Source organism: Lytechinus pictus, chromosome 10 (assembly GCF_037042905.1).
Source record: "Lytechinus pictus isolate F3 Inbred chromosome 10, Lp3.0, whole genome shotgun sequence".
NCBI lineage: Eukaryota > Metazoa > Echinodermata > Echinoidea > Temnopleuroida > Toxopneustidae > Lytechinus > Lytechinus pictus.
In genome coordinates, this window is record NC_087254.1 from 9,712,525 (window position 1) to 9,732,929 (window position 20,405).

The 20,405-nt window shown below is 36.5% G+C and overlaps 2 protein-coding genes across 2 annotated transcripts; both read right to left on the reverse strand.

Annotated features, from left to right (window-relative positions):
* Positions 1 to 10,040: 10,040 nt before the first annotated feature.
* On the reverse strand, positions 10,041 to 18,652 carry LOC135155590 (uncharacterized). Its single transcript, XM_064105084.1, has 2 exons — positions 18,265 to 18,652; positions 10,041 to 13,366 (listed from the first exon to the last, which is right to left on the reverse strand). Exon 2 carries the CDS (start codon positions 12,539 to 12,541, stop codon positions 11,519 to 11,521), a length of 1,023 nt encoding a protein of 340 aa, XP_063961154.1. The 5' UTR covers positions 12,542 to 13,366; positions 18,265 to 18,652; the 3' UTR covers positions 10,041 to 11,518.
* On the reverse strand, positions 12,559 to 13,356 carry LOC129270119 (E3 ubiquitin-protein ligase TRIM33-like). The gene has a single exon (XM_054907526.2). It carries the CDS (start codon positions 13,354 to 13,356, stop codon positions 12,559 to 12,561), a length of 798 nt encoding a protein of 265 aa, XP_054763501.2.
* Positions 18,653 to 20,405: the final 1,753 nt, after the last annotated feature.

Sequence of the window (20,405 nt, forward strand, 5' to 3'; positions counted from 1 at the left end):
TATTTGTTGCTAAAATTATTTCAATTAGTAAGTAATGAAAGGATTTATCTTGGCCTGTTCATAAGTAGAACAGCGCTTCATATGCAAACCCAACGATATGCGCTGCCATTAACCCACTGAAATATACAAGTTTGAGATTACTTAGAACCACTTGCATAACAGAAAAATAACAAACATTCTGTAATAAAAGTAATTTTTTTTTTACTTCCACATCATAATGGATCCGAATAAATATGACACTGTAAATGATGCAATTATAGCAATTATTGTTCAGTGTTTTAAGTAATACTCAATGCAGCTAGTCCAGGTGAATGTCAGGTTCCCAAACAAGTTTCTATGATACGGATACCGCATGAATTTGGAAATGTGTAGTGAATAAAATGTATGGGTGTTTCTTACACTCTTAAAAATGTTGGGAAACATACTGTCCACACAACAATTGGTAAAAACTTTATCCAATTCTAGGCAGTTTTAAACCAATAATGTGTGCTTTGGGTGCAAACTACACAGTAGTAAATGACGTCACAATTTACATATAAAAATCTAATAGTTTCTTTAAAATCTTGGATGGATTTCTTAAAACCGTCACCAATATCATTTTTGTCTCACCTGCATAGCAGAGTGAGACTATAGGCGCCGCTTTTCCGACGGCGGCGGCGACGGCGACGGCGGCGGCGGTGGCGACGGCGACGGCGGCGGCGGCGGCGGCGTCAACACCAAATCTTAACCTGAGGTTAAGTTTTTGAAATGACAGCATAACTTAGAAAGTATATGGACCTAGTTCATGAAACTTGGCCATAAGGTTAATCAAGTATTACTGAACATCCTGCCTGAGTTTCATGTCACATGACCAAGGTCAAAGGTCATTTAGGGTCAATGAACTTAGACCATGTTGGGGGAATCAACATCAAAATCTTAACCTAAGGTTAAGTTTTTGAAATGTCATCATAACTTAGAAAATATATGGACCTAGTTCATGAAACTTATACATAAGGTTAATCAAGTATCACTGAACATCCTGCATGAGTTTCACATCACATGACCAAGGTCAAAGGTCATTTAGGGTCAATGAACTTTGGCCGAATTGGGGGTATCTGTTGAATTACCATCATAACTTTGAAAGTTTATGGATCTGATTCATGAAACTTGGACATAATAGTAATCAAGTATTACTGAACATCCTGTGCAAGTTTCAGGTCACATGATCAAGGTCAAAGGTCATTTAGGGTCAATGAACTTTGGCCAAATTGGGGTATTTGTTGAATTACAGCCATAAATTTGAAAGTGTGTTGGTCTAGTTCATAAAACTTGGACATAATAGTAATCAAGTATCACTGAACATCCTGTGCGAGTTTCAGGTCACATGATCAAGGTCAAAGGTCATGTAAGGTCAAAGAACTTTGGCCACGTTGGGGGTATTTGTTGAATTGCCATCATATCTCTATAAGTGTATTGGTCTAGTTCATAAAACGTGGAAATAAGAGTAACCAAGTATCACTGAACATCTTGTGCGAGTTATAGTAGTTTTCAAAATCAGCACTGCTGCTATATTGAATCGCGTGATGCAGGTGAGACGGCCAGAGGCATTCCACTTGTTATTATTTTTTCCTGCTATTTTTACAATAACTTTACGCAAGGGCGAACTTCCCCTTTAATGAGTTAAGTACAATACTTGGGATCCGTGTGCTTCAAATTTGAATATTAGTAGAGCGATTGACAAGCACAAGATGGCCAAAGTACATGTAAGTCCAGGACAAGGGTTGGGAATTTGGTGCAGACGATCTATCCATGATTTAAAAACTTAATATTACCCTTTCCATTAGTCCAACATTTAAATTTTTGTTGTCTTCTCACAACCTTTCCAATGTAATCTATGTATATGCGGGGGCTTTTTGACAATTTATTGCATGGGGGTTTATGACCGGCAATTTATACCTCTGTCATTTTTGCCTCTGCCATTATTACCCCTGCCATTTTTACATTTGCCATTTTTACCTTTGCCATTTTTACCTCTGCCAGTTTTACCTCAGCCATTTTCACCTTTGCCATTTTTACATCTGCCATTTTTACCTCTGCCATTTTTACCTTTGCCATTTTTACCTCTGCCATTTTTACCTCTGCCATTTTTTCACCAAGCCGAATCTTCTGTATTCTTTTTACTAAGATAATGATAAATTTTGATTTATGTTGGTAATTTCCAGAACTCCTTTAAACTGTCATTCAAACATATTGTCTTTGCTGAGTATTTCCAATAAGTTTCATCTCAAAAGTAAATATTTATCCTTTAAGGCTGAACTAAACAATGAATGACAATTTCAAGTGGGTCACCTACTTCTAGGGTTTTATGGTAAATATGGAGAGTGATATTTCTGACATAATACTACACAAATGTCTACAATATTTCTTTCATTCCTCTTCCCTCTTTTTGTATCTGTTTATTTGTGATATTTTGAACTATTCTTCTAGTTCGGTGACATTTCCTTCTCCATTTTTTTTTTTACATTGGGCAAATGGGGAAGTAGCATTTTCATTTTCAAAGGAAACCCTGACTCGACTATTTGGGAGTCAAAACGAGTTCAGTTTCAAATATAATTTCAAAGAAGAGAAACCAAAAGGAAGGAACGAATAAAGACTAAAAGAAATAAAGCAGGTAATTTTCTAGAATTTTAGTAAGGCATAACCTAATATGTAATGCAACCGAGACTATGTAGACCTTCATGCAGTTTCGTAATACTGTCACAATTTCCTAGATAGCATGGTCAGAGTAATTTATAGGGTATATAACATAATGCAGGGTATGTAAAGCGAAGTGGAAGAGCGAGTTCTTCATCTTCATTAAACATTTTCTTGCTAGTTACTACAAACTCGGAGAGGGTTTTTGATAAACGATTAACCAACGGTAAGTCGCGTTTAGCTGTTTGATCATAATTTATGCAGTTGTCATCGCATTATGTGGGGTGGGGTGCGTATGTGTGTGTGTGTGTTAACGTGTGTATGTGATTATTTTCATCTGGATTTTGGTAAGTTTAGGAGTCGTGGATGAGAAGCAATTTGAGAAAGGTACAATAATAGGGAGGCCAACAACCTTTTTTATTAGGCCTGGGTGTTTGTGTGCGTGTGGTGTGTGTACGTCAGGTACAGATATTTCAAAGCTCGGCTATAATAGGTGCTTGAGTGTATACACTGTAAAAATATTGGGTAAAATTTTTACCACCACGAGGGTAATTATGTGTCCAACCAATTTGGGGCAGTATTTTACCCAATGCGGGAAGCATATTGTCCAGTATACCAGTATATAAGTCGCAATTACTTGAGAATTTGCAACATTTTCATCACACTGGATAGATAAAAATGCCCCCCCCCCCCAAAAAAAAAAAAAAAAAAAAAAAAAAAAAAAATGCCCAATGTTGGTTGGACACAAAATTACCTCATGGAGCACTTTTACCCAATATTTTTTTAAGAGTGTAAATTCGGGGATGACAGCAAAATCAGAACCACGGAAGTGCACATCTTTAGCCAGATAGTCATCAACAAAGATGACATTGTAAATAACTTTTGAATTGAAGTAAAGTTGGTGCAAGGTCAAAACGCACGAAAAGGAACAGAAAATTTACAACATTATTTGTGCTTAAAATAACATCAAATACCAGTCTTCCGTTGGGGGTATATCCACGGGAGCAATGTGCATTTATAAGATAAGGCACATTCCAAGTGACAGTTTGAAAGTTAATTTCAAACATTAAGTTGTCCTCTATTAAGGTGAGCGAGAGAGATAGAGTAGTAAAGTATAATTACTTTCACACGTCACAACTGATTGGAAATGTATATATGGTTCAGGTATGACAATAATGATTTACTTTCTAGAGACGAAAATTTAGACAGTGTGGCGTGTACGTCTTTGAATCATACACCACTAAGGCCATAAATTTTTGTTATGACTTGTATATATTTTAACATGATATTAACTAAAAGATAACATATTTAAATGAACAAAACCCAAAACAATTCAAGTAAATTAATGGCTTTGTAAATGGATTTTAAAAGCATAATTCGAAAATTATGGCAAAGATGATAATTAAAAAAAAAAGGTTTAAAAGTCAGCTGATTAGCGAAAAGTCTGACAATATTTTTTCATTTTTTTTCTGCCATTTTTAACCTTTTATTTAAACCCCTGACAGAAAGGTTCCGTGTTCGCTCAAGCATGAACGAAACCTATTTTTTAATGCTATTTGAAAAATGAAAGATAGGACTTCAGCATCTATTAACATCAAAATACAGACATCATAATTTTAAACATAATATTGATAGACTTTACGAAACTGTCCCGTTCTTTTTTCTTTTTTGGTACACACTGTATATATAAATACTGCGTCATGTTTTGTTTTGTTCAACTTTTCTGATTCCTTTCAGGTCATATCTCCTCCAAATATCAAGATGGACGCGCATCTAATGATTTATCTTGTAGTAATTTTTTTGATCGCCATCACTGGAATCGTCGGTAACTCGATCGTCATTCTTGCCATCGTTCTCTCTCGGAAGCTCAGGTCGACCCTCAACTGGTTCATTCTAAACCTCGCATGTGCAGATCTCTTGACATCAATTTTATTGCCTATACAAATTGTTTTTACTTTCCATCTGCAACGGTATGATGTCACTTTCTTTTATGTAATTTTAGTTGGAGTTGCTGTTAGTCTGTCGGCACATGCATTAATTGCTTTCACTAGCTGGTATCTTATAACCAAGAACCCTTCTCGATCCAGGAATCTCTTTGGCACTCGGAATATCATCCTCATGATCAGCTTCTCTTGGATGGTGAATATCATTTCTGCAAGCGTATTATACGCATTGAAAGTTCCAGATGACTTTGAGCTTGTAATAGATGGCATTCATATATTTTGTCATCTTGTAATCATCGTAGTTAGCTACCTTAAGCTCTGGCGGTTCGTGGCAAAGCATGAGATGACAGTGAAAGCAAAGCCAAGATCTCACGCAGCTGGACGAAATGAAGCTGATATTGCTACAACGGATGATGAACTAGATGACAGTGGATCAGTGAATGATCCTTCTGATGCCGATAAGGATCAACCTTCGAGCCAGTCAACTTGTGACACCAACCTAGACGGTGAAGAAGCAATAGAGCTCTCCCCAAGAACAGAGGGTGGCCAGCCAGCCTGTGGAAATGGTCCCAGTGATGGACAACGAAGAAAGGACAGTGCTTTCCACGGGAGGACAGCGACGTTGGCCGTTATCAAAAGCCTGTTAGTGGTTCTCGTTGTTTTCATAATTTGCTTCATTCCCTATCCATTTACCGTATGGCGCGATCCTCACGACATATTAGGCGTACATCGATGGGGTATAGCAATGATATTCTTTAACAGTTGTGTCAATCCCATAATTTATGCGGGAAAGATTCGGGCATTTCGGGAAGTAATGGTCTGTATAATCTCATGTAGATATAAACGAATTCCTATGCCTGTCGAGTGGCTAAGACGAATGAGGGATGCAACCTAGGATCAATAAATTCCGTCTTGTTTAATTGAAAATTTAAATCGATCTTTAAGTAAAAGCCATTAAAATTTATGAAATTGTAGTAATATGATTTGGTGGTTCTCATTTATTCTTTATCAATATTTATGTATTAAATATGACTGTGACTATTGACTTTCATGATTAAGTTAGAGGCCTCTGTGATTTATTTAAATTTGTAATATTTTTTTGAGGATATATGACAAATTCAATTCAAATAATTTAGTTTTGCATACGTAACCAAAGAAATAACATTTACAGTTATGGCATGACGAATACTGTGTCAAAAGCAATCAAATGAATACAGTAGAAATTAATATTGTTATTATACACGCATATGTACAAGGAAGTATGAAATAAAAAGAACTTTAGGAAACAGACTTTGAAATGGATTGAGAAATGTTGCATAAGCACAGGGACGGATCCAGGATTTTCCAGGGGAGGCGCGGGGGGGGGGGGGTACATTTTCCGAAGAAAAATTTGACAAGAAATCAACAAAGGTCCTCACTTGTGTATGAACGACATATTCCCATTAAAAATATCTGCTGTGACTCAAAAAGTAATCAATACCACCTCCCCCAAACTCGAACAATTTCCACACACACACAAATATTCACAGGACAGGAACACTCTCCCGCCAGTTATAACGGGATGCACTTCCATTTTTTCTTTTAAACGCAAACTTAAGGAACTGCTTTTTTCTCGTTTTCTTGATCTCCATGACTGAGTCACCGCATTTTTGTGTGTGCTTTCATGTGGCTTTAACTTTAACTTTATATTTATTATAGCATACCAGCTGGGCAACATGCTACTGCTTTCTTTAACCATGTTAATACATGCATATATATTTCGACAGAAATATACAAGATATTATTTACTAAATTATGTTTACACATGTAAATGGGTATTTTGGAAGGATCTGCATATATCTTTTTAACACATTTGTATTGCCTTGACCCCTTCAATATTCTATTTTTGAATTGTTTTATTTCATTTTTTCTGTATTTAAATTAAACTTCAAATCTGTATTTTTTAGGTCATTAATTTATCTGTCTTCTACAATCAATTACTCACAACTTTTTTACCGGGGCCTGCACAGTTTTACAAGTTTGATTTTATGTAGGTCCCATCATATTCCTTTGACTTAAATTAAGCATTTACCTTATAACTTGACTCATTGTATCTTTATATCTTGTTATTGTACACTTCTCAGTTGTTTATGATTTAATAGTTATTGTTGCCGCTGCCTTATTTTCATGTCATTCAAATTTCAATGAGAAATATGAAAATAAATGAAATGAAAAGGGGGCACACTTGTGTATGAACGACATGTTTATATAAAAGAATTCGACTATGACTCTCAAAGGGAGGGGGCATGGCCGGAAGTATACCCCCACCCCCGGATCCGCCACTGCATAAGTATATTATCACGTCAAGTGACTTTACCTTACTGCTGCTCGACACCAAATAATGAATAAATATGTATTTAGTTGAATTAAGATCTAATCAAATCTCTTTATTCTTTATGTTGTTCTCTTTTGATTTGTTTTACAATAGTTGTACATAAAACATAACAAATAAATATAATTTAACTTCATAAAAAGTCGAAAGGAACCCCCATCATCTGTCTTTGCTTGACATGCCCTACTCGGCCTCTAGTGGTCGGTCCAGTTCAGTCTTGGACTCCGCAGCTGGCGATGTCTCTGCACTCTGACACGGTAGTAGCTCCCTAGACCTCCACAGACGGCGTCACCCTCAGAGTAGCCCCCGATCAGAGATGTGGCTTCGACGAATTTGTGGACGAGATCGAGCCCCCAATGGTGACATGAATTGTGAAGAATCATGTCGGTGGGATCTAGTATTTTTAACACATGCTAATAATTTAACCGAAACCTGCCTATAATTAATTGTATTAATTTCTTTCCAGACACATATACATGTACAGTCCAGGGGCCGCGGAACGGTTTTCAAAGTGGGGGTGGGGCTGAGCCAAAAGTGGGGGGGGGGGGGGGGGGGGGGCTGACCATGCTAAAAATCACAATCATATGGTCAGTTTTTGTACACGGATTTGGAAAAAAGTCGGTGGGCTGAAGCCCCCCCAGCCCCCCCCCCGGTTCCGCAGCCCCTGCAGTCTAACTATCCTCTTTCGTAATTTGTAATAAACATAGATGTATATACTTATAAACGTTGCCAAGAACGGTGGATTTTATAAATGCAAGTTGTAAAATAATACCATATTTTGAAGTAAATAGTCTGGCATAATTTACGTAGGATAGCAAGGGTTATAGAATTTTCAGGTTTTACAGACTGTATGTACGATTTATCGAAGTATGTTGGTATAGGTGATGCAACCTCAAAACTAAACAGCTTCGAATATATTAAAAAATGATTTTTTTTTTTAATTTAATAAAATTAAATATTAGATTATTCATTTGTTTAAAGGTTAATGTATGTGTATATTCATTACTATGGTGCGCCTGTTGAATGCTGTGGAAAGGGAGAACAATTCCCGGACTAAAATGAAAAGTAGAAGAATGGCAGTAACTTTTTCAAAATGGCGCTCTCCTTATTCAATTGCCATTTTTCTTATTCAAAATGACTCTCTCTTTAATCAAACTACTCTCTCCATAATATTCAAAATAACTTTCTCTTTATTCAAAATGACTCTCCCCTTTATTCATATGCACTTTTTTAAACACTTTTTTTTGTCCGGTGAGAAGTTGTTTTGTGGTATCAGGAGAAAAGTAAGAAAAACACATTTGCAAATAAGACTGCAACAAGTCTCTTTTTTCTCCAGTTTCTCTATTAATTCTTTGAAAATGCAGCTTCGGTGGCCCATGAAGCCCAATGGACCATAGCATTTTTCTCCAGTGAAAAGAGAGATGTATTCAAGTTTATACATTTAGAGCCGTTTTGAATAAGGTGAAAGCCATTTTCAATAAGGGAAGAGCCATTTTAATCGGGACAAAATCATTTTGAAATAGGAGAGTGTTATTTTGAATGAGGAGAGAGTTATTTGAAGAGAGTGGTTTGAATAATGAGTCATTTTCAATCAGGAAAAGGACATTTTGAATAGGGAGAAAACAATTTTGAATAAGGAAAAGTGTATTTGAATAAGGAAAAAGCATTTTTGATAAGGAGAGAGTAGTTTGAATAAGGAGAGAACCATTTTGAATAAGAAAAATGGCATTTGAAAAAGGAGAGAGGCATTTCAAATAAGGAAAGTCATTTGAAGGAGAGAGTCATTTTGATTAAATAGAGAGATGTTTTGAATAAGAAAAGGACATTTGAATAAGGAGAGAGCTATTTTGAATAAATTTAGGGGTATTCGAATAAGGAGAAGGGCATTTTGAACAAGTAGAGAGTTATTTTGACTAAGGAAAGGGGTATTTGAATAAGGAGAGAGTCATTTTCAATAAGGAAGATGGCATTTTATTGAGGAGTGAGTCAATTTGAATGAGAGTCATTTTGAATAAGGAAAGGGGCATTTGAATAAGGAGAGAGCCATTTTAGATAAGAAAAGGTGCTTTTGAATAAAAAGAAAGGCATTTTGAATAAGGAGAGAGCCACTTTGAATAAAGTAAAGGGCATTTTATTAAGGAGTGAGTTGTTTTGAATAGGGAGAAAGTTATTTTGAATAAGGAAAGGGCAATTGAATAAGGAGAGAGATATTTTGAATAAAGAAAGGGGTATTCCAATAAGTAGAATGGCATTTTGAACAAAGGAGACTGTTATTTTGAATTAGGAAAGGGGTAATTGAATAAGGAGAGTGTCACTTTGAATAAGGAATATGACATTCTATTAAGGAGTGAGTTAATTTGAACAAGGGGAGAGCCATTTCGAATAAGGAAAAGGGCATTTTATTAAGGAAATGGCCATTCTAAATAAGGAAAGGTGCTTTTGAATAAAGAGAGAGGTATTTTGAATGAGGAGAGAGCGACTATGAATAAAGAAAGTGGTATTTTATTAAGGTGTGAGTCGTTTTGAATAAGGACAAAGTTATTTTGAATAAGGATAGGGGCATTTGAATAAGGAGAGAGTGATTTTGAATAAGGAGAGAGCCATTTTGAATAAGGAAAATTGCAATTAAATAAAGAGAAGTGCATTTTAAACAAGGAGAGAGTCTTTTTAAATAAGGAGAGGGGCATTTGAATAAGGAGAGAGTGATTTTGAATAAGGTGAGAGCCATTTTGTATAAGGAAAATTGCATTTTGAATAAAGAGAGAAGCAATTTGAAAGAGGAGAGAGCCACTTTTAATAAGGAAAGGGCATTTGAATAGGGAGAAAACAATTTTGAATAAGGAAAAGTGTATTTGAATAAGGAAAAAGCATTTTTGATAAGGAGAGAGTAGTTTGAATAAGGAGAGAACCATTTTGAATAAGAAAAATGGCATTTGAAAAAGGAGAGAGGCATTTCAAATAAGGAAAGTCATTTGAAGGAGAGAGTCATTTTGATTAAATAGAGAGATGTTTTGAATAAGAAAAGGACATTTGAATAAGGAGAGAGCTATTTTGAATAAATTTAGTTATTTTGAATAAGGATAGGGGCATTTGAATAAGGAGAGAGTGATTTTGAATAAGGAGAGAGCCATTTTGAATAAGGAAAATTGCAATTAAATAAAGAGAAGTGCATTTTAAACAAGGAGAGAGTCTTTTTAAATAAGGAGAGGGGCATTTGAATAAGGAGAGAGTGATTTTGAATAAGGTGAGAGCCATTTTGTATAAGGAAAATTGCATTTTGAATAAAGAGAGAAGCAATTTGAAAGAGGAGAGAGCCACTTTTAATAAGGAAAGGGCATTTGAATAAGGAGAGAATGGTTTAAGGAAAAGGAAAAACTTCGAATTAGGAATAAGGAAAAAAGTAATAAGTAGCTAGCTTTACAATTTGAATAAGAAATAAGCAAAAAGTAATAAGTAGCTAACTTCACGGACCTCTAATTTTGCATGTTTTAGAAGAGTCTTGAATAACAGTAAAATTAACACAATGTAAACACATTCCTTTTCTATTGTTACTGTACATGACTTTATAAGTGGAACTAACGATCACTATCGCCTACTGGGATTGCCTCACTAACCGCCCTTTCACACGGTAAAAAATCGTAATTCGAATGATTCCAGTGAAAAATACGGCTAATGACGAATCTTTAGCACGTGTGAAACCAAACTAGAACATGATTAGAATAACGAACGCTAATCATAGTCACGATTACAATAGCAATCATCATTACAATGATGAATCAAGATTCACGTGTAAAAAGGCCCTTAATGTGCCTACCATTACACAATTTAATGGGGTGTTGTAATAAAACTTTATTGATAAAGACTAGAATATTTAACCGCCCTTTCACACGGAAAAAAATCGTAAGTTTAATGATGATTCCAGTGAAAAATAAGGCTAATGACGAATTTTATTTTTAGCACGTGTGAAACCAAACTACAACCACGAAAGCTAATCAAAATCACGAATTCAAATTCTACTCCGGAGGTGAATTCCAGTTAAGCTTCAGTCACATTACGGTATTTTTTCATGTGAAATGTCAGATGATTCTAAAGACGAATATATATATTCGTAATATAATGATGATTCAAGATTCACGTGTAAAAAGGCCCCTAGACTATTCAAATTAATTCTTGCCGTAATTTCTTACATGAAAAAATGATAACTTATCATCTGCAATCTCTCTCTGGAGTTATGAACTACCTTAATGAATAGAAATAATTCTCTTCTAGTTCTTCTTTTATGTAACAAATCCCGACCACAGCACAACCATCGCAAAACAGAAATAGCGACCTCAAATTAAAAGAGGAATTGAAATATCAGATTGACTATGGAATAATAAAGGGAAGATGCAATACCACCAAAAAAGGGTCAAATTCAAATATATAATAGCCTTCTTGGCAGTCCCGGGCCTTATGAGTGTTGATTCGGTGGTGATGAAGGAGATATAGTGCAATACACGAAAAGAATCACCTAAGATCACCCTCAACATGGTCAATGGAATATATATAGTCTATCAGTGGTACAAAAAGCGATCTCTCCTGACAGGTATTGCTCGATATAATACCAAAGCCTCCCAGGCTTCTCAAACTTGTAATCATTAATGATGTTCTGAACATGTTCTAGTTTATCAGCATGATCTGTGTACTCATCAATGCTCACCAAACCTCTATCGTGCTTCACCTCGGCTATCAAGATCTTATTCCCAAGAGACACGGCAGGGTACAGGTTGGAAGGGTAGAAGCCCGCTTTCCTTAATCTATGCTTTATGGCACCATCTTTGTAAATCAAACGTACTGCAACATTTGCGGTTAGTAATAAATCATTGTAAGTATTGATATGCGTAACTTCATATCCCGTGTTCACAATCTCCATATCTGCCTTTCCACCGGCTGGTGAGAAAACCTGGATCTTCTTGGCTTTCCTGTAGCTAACATAGATCTGATCATCACCGTCGACGGTGAGGTTGGAAAATCCACCTTCTTCTTTACTCAGTGTCCCAAACTCAACATTCAATTTTCTGTACTCTAGTGTGTATATTGTGATATTGTTTGAACCATCAATCACAGCACATCGATTGTCAGACAGGAAACCCACTCCACGAATATCAACATCCTTGAGAATCGACTCCTGGAGATGACCATCAGAAGCAAAAATCTCCCCACCTCTCTTACATCCCACTAACATCCTACCGTCCGGTGTCCTAGCAATGGTATTCATGTGATTATTATTGGAAGGCAAATTTATGATGTTCTTTGCAACTACTTCAACAATCTTACCAAGAGGCAGTTCTAGGTTTCCTTCGAATGGATGAAACATTACAAGCTTCCCTTTCTTGCTTAACTTCAATGGCTTGTCGTAGTCGGGTTCTTTTTCATCCAAGGCCTCCAGTAAGTCTTCACATAACGTGTCATGTACGGCCAACGTGTCCATATCTAACGGTGCTTTTGCCTTCTTCGTGATCAAGTTAGCCAATGTAGTCAATAATGTGATGTAACTCTGAGCGGATCTGTTCATTTCATCAAGTTCTTTCTTTACTCCCTCAACTCTGTCCTTGACTTCACCTTCGGGTAGCTCTTTTTCTCGGTCAACTGCTGGACTAATGTATCATATGCTTCTTGAATATCATTTAAACACTGATCCTGAGCATTGCTCACAAGTTCCTGCTGATCATTTATGAATTTGACATACTTCTTGAAGGAAGAGCATTTCTTGTATACCTTTGATTTGAGGTTATTGATCTTTGTCATGTAATTTTGTTCATATTCATCTGCAGTGATGTTTCGATGTCCTTCGCCTGTATGCTCTAGAGGTACACATTTGTAGCATGCAAATTTCCTACAGATACGACAAAAGATTTCCTCATCTTCTCTGGGATGTTTCTTGCATTTCTGATATGTTCGTACTGTTACCTTTCCTGATGTAATATCACCAATCGCAACAATTTCATGACCGATGAAGTCTTCCCATTTAGTATGCATGCTGTGACAAGTGATGCAGAGATACATGCCACAATCTTGGCAGTAGGAATCTGTAGTGTCGACGGTTTTATAATTTGTGCAACGATGATGTTGATTCTTAATGTCCTCCATAAGATTTTTCAAAACAAGATTCCCCGGGAGTGCGTTAACATCTTGATTTGGGACCAGAGTTTCGTTTCTACATACGGGACATCGGAACTTACGGTCATCCCCAAGGCATTCGTAAAGGATGTCCAGGCATGCCTTACAGAAGGTGTGGGAACAAGACAGGATTTTCGGATCGGTGAAGGTGGTCAGACATACAGGACACTCCAGACTCTGGGTGATGGTATCCTTCCATGCTTCAGCCATGATAGGTATTCTAAATGAATATTTTTTTTCAAATGAATAAAGAATTGTAGATTAACTTTGTTAATTGTGAATATTAATTCAATTCAATTCAATATACAAATCATTATTTACAATTTAAAATAAATGGAATGATTGATTTGTGACATCACATCGGGTCATGGCGTCCGGTCGGCTATCGCCTAACCTGACCATGGGCGGAAATCCCAGGGGGGACAGGGGGACGTGTCCCCCCTACTCAAAATAGTAGGGGGGACACAATATCAAATGTCCCCCCTACTATTTTTTGTCTTTTATGATGGTAAGAAATACATCATTCTAAATCGAAATAATGCATGTATTTTGGGACGAGATGACCGTACTTTTGGGATGATAACTTTTTTTGCTTGTCAAAATTTTCCGCCCCTTGTGCCCATAGGCGGATCCAGGGGGGCCGAGGCCCCCCCCCCCCCATATTGGCGGAGCAACACAAGAAAAAAAGGGAAAGAAAGAAGGAAAAAGGAAAAAAGGAGGGAAAAGAGAGGAGAAATAGAAGAGAAGGACGACGAGTGCATAAAATAAGATGAGGGGAAGACTTGGAAAATAAAAAGAATCTTTCGTGCCACTATATAAAATTTTCGCTCGCGCTTCGCGCTCGCATTGCTCAAATATCAAGTTTTGAAGTCAATATACAAAACATATTTCACCTCGGAAATCAAACTTTCATTATTTTGTGTGATTTTCAAATTGATTTTAAAAAAGTGCTCTGTAAAAATGTCAGTTTTATGATCTGAATAATTTTATCAATATTTGCTGCTGCGCTGCGCGCTCGCAAATTTTGATTTATCAGGTACCTATCATTTTTGTGTATTCCATAAAGTTTTCAAAATATCCCTTTTCAGGTGTGATTGTCAATACATATCAGCTAGCGCTGCACGCTGGCATTTTGATTGGCGAGTTATGTAAGTTTCAATATTGATTATACAACAAACTACTTAAAATCCCCTTCTCATGACAGTTTATCAAAAATTTTAGCTCGCGATTTGCGCTCGCATTAATGGTTAAAAATATATTAACTGATGCATCCTATTCATAATTACAAAAGTGAAATGTCCAGTTTTTATGCCATAATATCATCAGATTTCGCGCCCTCATTAGGCATGTATAAATATGATATTAATTTAATAATTAAATTTCCCTTTTGTTTCCATCTCGCGCTTAGCAAGAGGAATGGGAAGATAGTCATCATTTTCATGACATGTCGTAAGGATGTCCCGGTCTTATGTCAAAACTCAAAGTAATAATAATGAAAATTGTAGCTCTTTTTTTAAAGTGCGATCCATATCCACCTTACAATTTTCCTACAAAGTGCTTGAAATATAAAGCTGTAATTGACTCTTTTTTCAGATCGGAATATCAAAGTTTCATGATTAAAGATGTATTTAGAATGCCTAGATTCTAGGTCTAAAATATGAAACACGCGCGCGCATGTTTATTCAAATACTCAACTTGTTCTCTATTTAAATCATCCAGTTTCAGATCACAATATCAATTTTTTTCTGCTCGCGCTTTGTGCTCGCATTATTAATGTAGGAAGACCCCCTATTACTCATCATTTTCATGATTTACAAAACATTGATATTGATTGATTTATTATAAGTATTTAACCACGGAAAAAAGGCCTCGATCAGCCTATGGCTGTTAACAAAACATGAACAGAGTGGCCCATTTTTAGGTCTAAATCTCGAATTTTTTTCTGCTCGCGATTCGCGCTCGCATCAATTGTTGAATTATATCAATATATCCTGTTCACGATTACAAAAATTGATTAAATTTTTCCATTCTTTCTTTAGAAATTTTCAATTTTTTTCAGCTCGCGCTTCGCGCTCGCATTTTTTGATTGTTGAAATATGTAACGCCTTCATTGCTAAGTGCAAGCAGTCCTTATAAGGTACCTTTTCAACAGGTACCAGTTCAACACGTATATAAAAATTTTCTGCTCGCGCTTTGCGCTCGCATTATTAATGCTCATCCTTTTCATGATTTACAAAACATGAATAGAGTGTCTCGTTCATTAAATATTATAGGACTAAATCTCGAAATTTTCCGCTCGCATCAATTGTCTACCTATATACCTATTCTGCTTGAGTTACAAAAAGTGCTTAGAATTTCCATTATTTAGGTGAAAATGTATAAAAAAAATCAGCTCGCGCTTCGCGCTCGGATTATTTGATTGTTAAATGCTAACTGCACGCAGTTCTTTAACAGGTATCTTTTCCATCAGTTCATTTCTGCTCGCGCTTTGCGTTCGTAGTAATTATTAAGTTGCATACACATTTTTTTCAGGATAACAAACATTGCCCAGAATGTTTAAATTTTAGGAAAAAATACATAAAATTTCCAAAAAATTAGCTCGCGCTCGCATCATATAAATAAGGATTATGATATTATATGAATTTATAAGAATAAAGCTAAGAAGTGACTAATGAGGACTACACCTTCAAAGACAAATCATCTCCGAGCTGCCGATCGGGGAAAATATGGCTGAAACAAATTTCCGCCCCCCCTATTGGCGAAGGCTGGATCCGCCCCTGTGTCCCCCCTACCTTTTGGGAGAGATTTCCGCCCCTGAATCTGACCATTCGAGAAAAGGGCCCCCTGAACTCCCCAAAGGTCGGGTCAAGTTAACCGATTTGTGAAAATTATCAGTCAGATCATGGACCCTACCATGGTCAGATACATGAATGTTTTGGGGTCATTGGGCATTCTATGGCTGGCTTGTTTGTAGGAATTCACTAAGACAATACGTACTTCACTGACCAAAATGATGCGAACGCGAAGCGAGAGCTGAACATTTTTTTAATTAAGACCCGAAGAGGGGTATTCTAAGGCTTGTTGTAAGAATTCACTAAGACCTCCCATCCCCCAATTAATGACACTGACCAATGATGCGAAGCGCGAGCTGAAAATTTGTGATATTTAGACCAGAAAACGGGGATATTTCAAGGACTGTTTTTAGGAATTCATGGCTCCGGGGGGGGGGGGGGGGTTTGCATTGACGAGTGTATACCATGCGCGACCCCCCCAAAAAAAACACACGTAAAAAGGATGTCTTTTTAAAGATAGGGCACGTTACGTACGTAACGTAATATGTCAAAAACACTAATAATGAAAAAAGGGTATCGATTTCCGCTAGGAAAGCTACGTGTTTAGGGTCAAATTTGCGAGGGTATAAGAAATAAGACTAAAATGTTTTATAAAGGATGTACTTTTTGCCCGAAGAATCAACAATACGTGTTTAGAGTGCGATTTTCGCGAGGTTTGGGAGGTGGGGCTGTACTAAACCCAATAGGTAAAAGTAAAACCGACTACCGACGTCTGTGACATAACAATTGAAATATCGCTGTCCTTTTTTAGGGGTTCAATTCAGGGAATACTTGCACAGAGTATCGTTTTGCTTCAAATACTTGTTAAGGGTAGGGTTTTACACGCCAATACTTGTTAAGGGGTGCATTTTCAGTACATGTAAAATACGTGTTTAGGGTGCTTTTCGAGACCCCATGATCGCGCATGGTATCCACTCGTAAATGGAACTAAGTGCACCCCCCCCCGGGTTCATGGCACGGACTGGAATTTTTTTTTATATTGAGGCCTTAAAAGGGGTCAATCACTTTAAGTAGTCATGAAAAAGAAGCTTATATGTCTCTACATAAAACAATAATAATTCGAAGTGCGAGGAAATAAATATATTTGGTGTATAGTGGCTTGGAAACGGGATGTTTTAATACGACAGGATTATAATATATCTTACTAATGCGAGCATCAGGAATGATTTGTACCTACGCAAAATCATGTTACAAAAAGTGATGAAAAAATATTTCACATGTAATGTAATATAATAGATATAACATGATAAAATATAATAAATATAACATAAAATAATATAATAAATATAACATAATATGATATTATATATAATACTTTTTTTCTCCGCCCCCACTATGTTTCTCTTTCTTTCTCCCTCTTTATCTCCTCCCCCCCCCCTTTTTTAGCCAGCCGATGGGGGGGGGGAGGGCACGTGCCCCCCCCCCGCCACTGCTTCCTTATAAAGTGAAGCTTATTATTTTCATTCAAGGGAGCATGGAGCGACCGAGCACGGTATTTTCCACCTCAAATCTAAAACTTTTTCTACCTGCCATTTGGGTATTTCCGTAAATAGATATGCACCATGTACGTCGATCATGTCCTCTCCCAGGACATTCCTGTTTCTGGTATATGCGAGTAATGAAAACTCTCAGCTTTATGGCGCACCATGGCCCCGGGAAGTGGGGGTGCTGTGTGTATTATTTTCCATATAGGCAGCACGTACCCCCTAAATGTAGCCCAAAGTATACGTATTTTGTGTAGTGACCCCCCCCCCCCCCCCCTCTTTGTTTTTTGCTTGTCAAACTTCTCTGGCCCAAAATTACCTTCGTATTGTAGTGATTTGTTTTTAACAGCAGCACCCTCAGTTAAAAAAAAATCGTTCCCAGGGGCCTTGGCGCACTTAACAGTCTTTGTATAATGCTTCTCAAAATTCAGGAGGAATGCATATCCCGATAATAGTTGATAGTATATGAACTTCTTTAATTCTGACAAATTCATCAATATATTCTGAAAAAAAGGTGTTCCATTTTACCTTTCAAATGTAAAAAAAATACAGGAATTGCTAGAATATATTTTGTTTTGTCCTCTCTCCATCTTTCTCCATCATCTTATTTTGTTTCTATTTTTAAATCTTGCTCATTACATTTTTTTTTCATTATTCAAAAAAAGTGGTAAGGTAAATGCCGTACCACCCATAGTGACTCCGACGGGCCTGCTAAGTATGCAGTGATTATCAGTCAAACATTACCAAAGTTTTAAAAAAATAAGATTTTTTAAAATACTTACATTATGTAGATACTGAGAGGTGTGTAGTCTGATAACACCAATCATCGGCTTAGATGAATGTGGTGAGATGACTTGCTGTAAATAAAATTAAGTCACGGAATATTACAATAGTATGTAATTCAAACGTTTGCACGAAGGGCTTATCATGCCTTCCTCAACGCGTGTGGATCAGAAATCTAAACCAGAATTAGGGAAGTAAGATCATTCATGGACCAATATAGCAATAGCCTCAAGAATTTCAAGTCCCATCAAGTTCGGGAGTTTCTTCACTGCATTCGAGCATCAACTACTAAAAACACAATAGCCAACTTTATAAACGAATACGGATGACGACAGATGTAGGCCCGCATGTAGGCCTATATCGTGAGAGCTTTCAGATCGTTCATCTGGGGGCGTTGACAGCGGGGAATGATTATTTGCAATCATGGAGCTATTAAATGGTGCAATCAACCAACCAATCAACTCTTAAAGAGAGTTCAAAGTTTCCCCCACATACAGTGGTGCTAAAAAGTTCGTGAACCCTACCAAAAATGCACCCCTTCATGCTGAGTGTTGAATGGAGACAACAACACTATAATGTTGGCAAGCCCAGAGAAATAAACTTTACTGAATTTAATTATTATTTTATCAACTGACTTCACTAAAATATGTAAAATATCACGATGGCAGAACTTGAACACTTGAAATAATCATTTCATTTCCTGGTGGGGCTCACTAACTTTTTAGCACCACATATATTTTATATATATATATATATATATAAATGTGTGAAGTTATACATGTACTACAGCTCAAAAGAGTTGACAAAGCTGTAGTACATGTATAACTTCACACATTTGTATACTTTCTCCCATACGTGTACTGTATCAAAGCAATAGCTTTGATCTAGCTGAGGCATGGCGGCTTGTCATTGTTCAAAACCCACCTTCACCCGACAAAGGAAATTATAATGGGTATGGTGTCGAAAATCTGTCTATCTGACGGTCAATTGGATCGGGGTCGCCCTAGCAACTAACCCGTCTCTGTGGTCTAGTGGTTAAGGCACCCGCGTTCAAAGCTGGGGGCCCGGGTTCGATTCCCGGCAGAGACATTTTTTTCGGCATCACCAATTTTTCCAAAAAGGGTAGATAGCTCTGGGGAACCTTGATTTAAGCTACGCCTACCATTGTTCTCTTCATCCATTTCTTTCACACAATATATATATATATATATATATATATATATATATATATATATATATATATATATATATATATATATATATATATAATATATATAATTATCTAGGCCATTGATTTCCGTTTCACAATGTTGTGCATAATATGGTTAGCCATAATATCATATATTACATAATTATAGATTTAATGCTAAAAAATAAGCTAACTCAAATGACATTTTTAGTTTAGAGTAAACCGGAGGGGCTTGCCGAAAAAAAGCTTGTATACCAAGCCCCAAAACTTATAAAATATTTTGTTTGATTACCCAATTTACACCCAAAAAAGATTAAGTTCGTGGAAAAGAATCCTCTTTGTACTTTGCAAAACAATCATCAACTGAGGAGAGCATTCAAAACAAAATACTATACCTTAATTTCCCGCTTTTGTTTGCCATTTAATTGTCATCATTTAATTGATTTTACTTTCTTACTAATCATGCTAATGTATTAGTATTTCGGGATGATTTGCTCTCTTTCTTACATGTTCTTCTTTCTTTCCTTTTCCAGCTCTGCTTCCTTTTCCCCTTTTTGTTCTTTTTTCTAAGATTTATTTTCAATTTTCCCTTTTTTTCTTTTTTTCTTTCTTTCTTTCTTTCTTTTTTTCTTTCTTTCTTTCTTTCTTTCTTTCTTTCTTTCTTTCTTTCTTTCTTTCTTTCTTTCTTTCTTTCTTTCTTTCTTTCTTTCTTTCTCCTTTTCCAAGTTTTTTTTTTATTTTCCCGGTGAAATCCGCCGGGGTGGGCAGTCTGCCCCTGCCCTCCCCTCACCCGCCTGTTACGCCACTGGAGGGAACATGGTAACATAGATAATAATACTTTACAAAAAGTCGTCATTGAAATCATGTGACAATGAAATTGTTCTATTTTGCACGTAACGCACATACTAGAAAGGTATAAACGCTGAACAATTATTGATTCACGTTCTTTAT